Below are 3,469 nucleotides of genomic sequence, written 5' to 3'. Positions count from 1 at the left end.
AGTGAAAGTTTTAAAACCCCAAATCTGACAGAAAATATGCAAAAGAGGGCTATGGACAAGAGATTTATTAATAATCTGACATATTTGGAGAACTTTGTAAGGTAGCGAAAGGTTGGTGCATCAAGTTCTCTTAAATCACAGCATGGTAATCCTGTTGGGCTGTCGGACTAATCCTACAAAACTCTAATGGAGTGTGTCAAGTTTGCATAGGATTAAGTGTGGGTGAGTCTGTGTGTGGGTGTCTTTGGGACTGTTCAGCTGTCTGCGATTTACTCACCAGTTTCTGCCAGACAGGCTGAGCCCTTTGTTGCACTGGATAACCATATGAGCATGAAACATTTTAAATTTTTGTTTCCATGAGTTTTTCCTTCACTTTGTAGCTGAAGATGGCATCCAAAAAGCAAAGGTAGGTCAATGTGATGTAACGTGAAGTTAGTAAATATTGCATGTCATGTAAAACATTTTAAGGCAGACATTGTTCTAGATGTGTTTCATTAAACATTTGTTCAACTGGTCACAACTTTTACCAGTTCCAAGAATATTTTTGGTTACATAGAAGGAGCATTTTTTGTTTAGTTTTGTTTTTAAGTGAGAACATCTTGGAAGTATCTTCATAGATTGCGCACATATATATACACACTGACATTTGTATATATGTGAAGGTTTCCATGATGATTTATCTTCTGTCTGTATCTATAGCAGATCGAATGAGGCACTGGTAACCACAAAGATCAACAAACCTGTGCAAAAAGACAAAGAAAATGTAAGTATTACCTGGCAAAAATCCAGCTGGTATTCAAGTAATTCCAGTACACTAAATAGGTTGATTAAATAAAATTTAAAAAATAATCTATCTATACAAACATAGGTCATCCAGCAATTGGGACTACATTGTATTTGTCAATTTAATGAAACAATATCATTTATACCAGGGACAAACTGTTCAGTTTTTGGCCTTCTACCATTAACAATATTCCCTGCCGACGTGAAAGTGCTGTTTAATATGAGCACAACTACTTCAGATTTATATTGTGAGTTCTGCATGTGTTTTGTCAGATTTATGCTGCCATAAATGGCTAAAGATCAGCCTGGTGTATTTACAGTCGGCACAAATCGCTAAGTCAGGCCTCCTCAGCTTTCCTGCCATTGATTTCTCTGCCTTGTGCTCCAGCCACAGATTCATTGCCTCTGCAGTTGTTGAGGTTGCATCTACAGACACTGGAGTGCACTGCCTATATGTGGTGGCTCTCATTTGATCAAGTGTGATTAAGTTTAAAGTGTGTGTGTGTGTTTGTTTCTGTCTGTGGCCTCGGTGTGGGTCAGATGGTACTTAAGTAAATTAAGAGCTCTTGTCAGGATTAAAAGCCTCTTCCACTGGGTTTATTGGATTGCATGTGTCAAAACACCCAAGCTGGGTCGGGATGAGCATGTTGTGTGGTCTTTGATACTTCAACTAAGGAGCTAGAATTATATCAGACTTTTTTTTTTTTTTTTTTTGAGAAAACTCTGTCTTTTTCTCTTAAAGGAGCTCAGAGGATGTGTTGGAGGCAAGCAGAACTTGAGCAGCGCTCCTAGGACTGCTGGCGGGAAGAGCAGCAAAGGAAGTGACTCGACAGCAACTGGGAGTAAAGCTGCTGGTAGAGGAGGCAGCGGCAGCCACCAGACAACCAGACCAACATCAGAACCGGCAAAACCAGCTTTCCGCCTGCGGAGCAGCCGCAGTTTTTCCTCCCTGCAAGCCTCTTCTCTGACCGCCGCTCCGTTCATGAGAAGCAGCCGCTCACTCAGCAGGCTTGATGAACGATCCACTGGTAATTACTCCGTTTACTGGTTTCTGCTAATTGCTTGAGTTTTCTTAAATATGTGAGATCCATTATGCTGGGGTTGTGATGATTTTCACCAAAATAATACTTGAGATGCTTATGAGGTTTTCTGATTCCACAGAAGATTCATATTATACCAGTGCAAGTTCACAAGTAGGAAAAGGACAAAGTACTGGGAAGAAAACGCTGGATTCTGGGAGGCAGTCTTCTTCGGTGGAGAGAATTAGGTAAAGTTTTATTTTTATTTATAAATATTTTAGATTTTGCGAGTCTTTCTTTAGTGTTTTCTCTCTGAAATGCATCTTTTTTGTGTCCTTACCATTGTTAACATTACGCAGCAGCTCCACTCATCTGCAACCATCCTCCTCCTCTGTGGTCTCGACTGCTATATGTCACCATCAGACCACCAAAGAAAAGAAGCAGGTGCAAATATATACTTTCATTTTACTGCTCATCTGTCGTTTAAAATTGCACACATGTACTCACTGGAAAGTTAAAGAAAAAGAAGGTTTACATTTTTTAGCATTACAGTGAGTCCAAATATACACAAATCAAGAAAAAAAACAGATTTAAAGAAAAGATGATGAAGGTTTGCCAGAATCCAGAACTCTGACAGAAAATCTGTGCACTGACATTAAAAGGAATGTCCTTACAATCGAATAGATTTGGAGAACCTTTGCCAGGATCAACAGAGAAATTAAGATGCAGAGTACGGACTCCTATGCTGAATGTGAAAGAAAGATCAGCTTAAACCAGGCATCAGTTTAAGGATATGGACTGAGTTATTTAAATTGTCTTTTATTCAAAGAATTTTGTTTGTTTTAGGGATGGAAAAAAGTGTTACATTACAATTTTAAAACGGTATTAAATGATTAATCATGGTCTCATTTGGTTACATGTAAAATGTTCATTTTATCTGTTGTGTACACCTTTAGAACACATTGCAGACGAGTCAGGACAAGATGCTGGAAAATTCATATCTATTTCTGTTATCACAGATCAAAGATGGGGTGTACACGCTGTGTGCAATGACCGCTGGAATGAAGCACAACTGGGTGCAAGCGGTTTTTAAAAATGTGCAGCCCAATCGTACACAAGAAGACCAAAGGTAGATTTTATGTTATTCCCTAAGGGGCCTGGTTTAAAGTTGACGCAATTTTCGAGTGCAGCATATTCTTTTCATTTCAGATTTCATTAGGTTTAGGACTGCATTTTGGAATAAAATGTGATTATTGTAATTTGAGTCGACATTTAACCCTTTGTGTAAAGGGGTGCAATTCTTTCTCCCAGCTCGGTTGCAGAGAATGAAGAAGATGAGCTGGAGGACTGCAAAGAGTCACGTGAGCAAGAACCGACGTCTCAGCAGCAGCTAGAAGGGACGCAAAGCCCGGCCGATTTAGACCCGTCATCCCTTCGTCCCCCTGTCTCACCCTCTTCTTCACCTGCAAATCCTCCACAGCGGGTGGAGGAGGCTGAAGAAGCCCAGTGCCGCCCTCCTGTGGAAACCAATGAGACTGGTGAGTCACGTCACCAGCCCAGATGTTTGTGATGCTCCATGAGATCTATGCAAATATTGTTTGATAATGCGTAGAATATGTATTCTTTTAGTATCAAACACATCAACATTTTTCCTCAGTAAATATATA

The 3,469-nt window shown here is 39.9% G+C and overlaps 1 protein-coding gene across 1 annotated transcript; it reads left to right on the top strand.

Moving 5' to 3' along the window:
* Positions 1-235: 235 nt before the first annotated feature.
* LOC103461282 (uncharacterized) lies at positions 236-3,364 on the top strand (the record flags this gene model as incomplete). Its single annotated transcript, XM_008403597.2, has 7 exons — positions 236-406; positions 700-763; positions 1,526-1,811; positions 1,945-2,050; positions 2,162-2,246; positions 2,822-2,931; positions 3,114-3,364. Coding segments are annotated over exons 1-7 (922 nt in total), but the record flags the coding sequence as incomplete, so codon positions are not given.
* Positions 3,365-3,469: the final 105 nt, after the last annotated feature.

Source organism: Poecilia reticulata, unplaced genomic scaffold (genome assembly GCF_000633615.1).
Source record: "Poecilia reticulata strain Guanapo unplaced genomic scaffold, Guppy_female_1.0+MT scaffold_929, whole genome shotgun sequence".
Taxonomy (NCBI): domain Eukaryota; kingdom Metazoa; phylum Chordata; class Actinopteri; order Cyprinodontiformes; family Poeciliidae; genus Poecilia; species Poecilia reticulata.
This window is presented reverse-complemented; position numbering and strand designations above follow the sequence as displayed.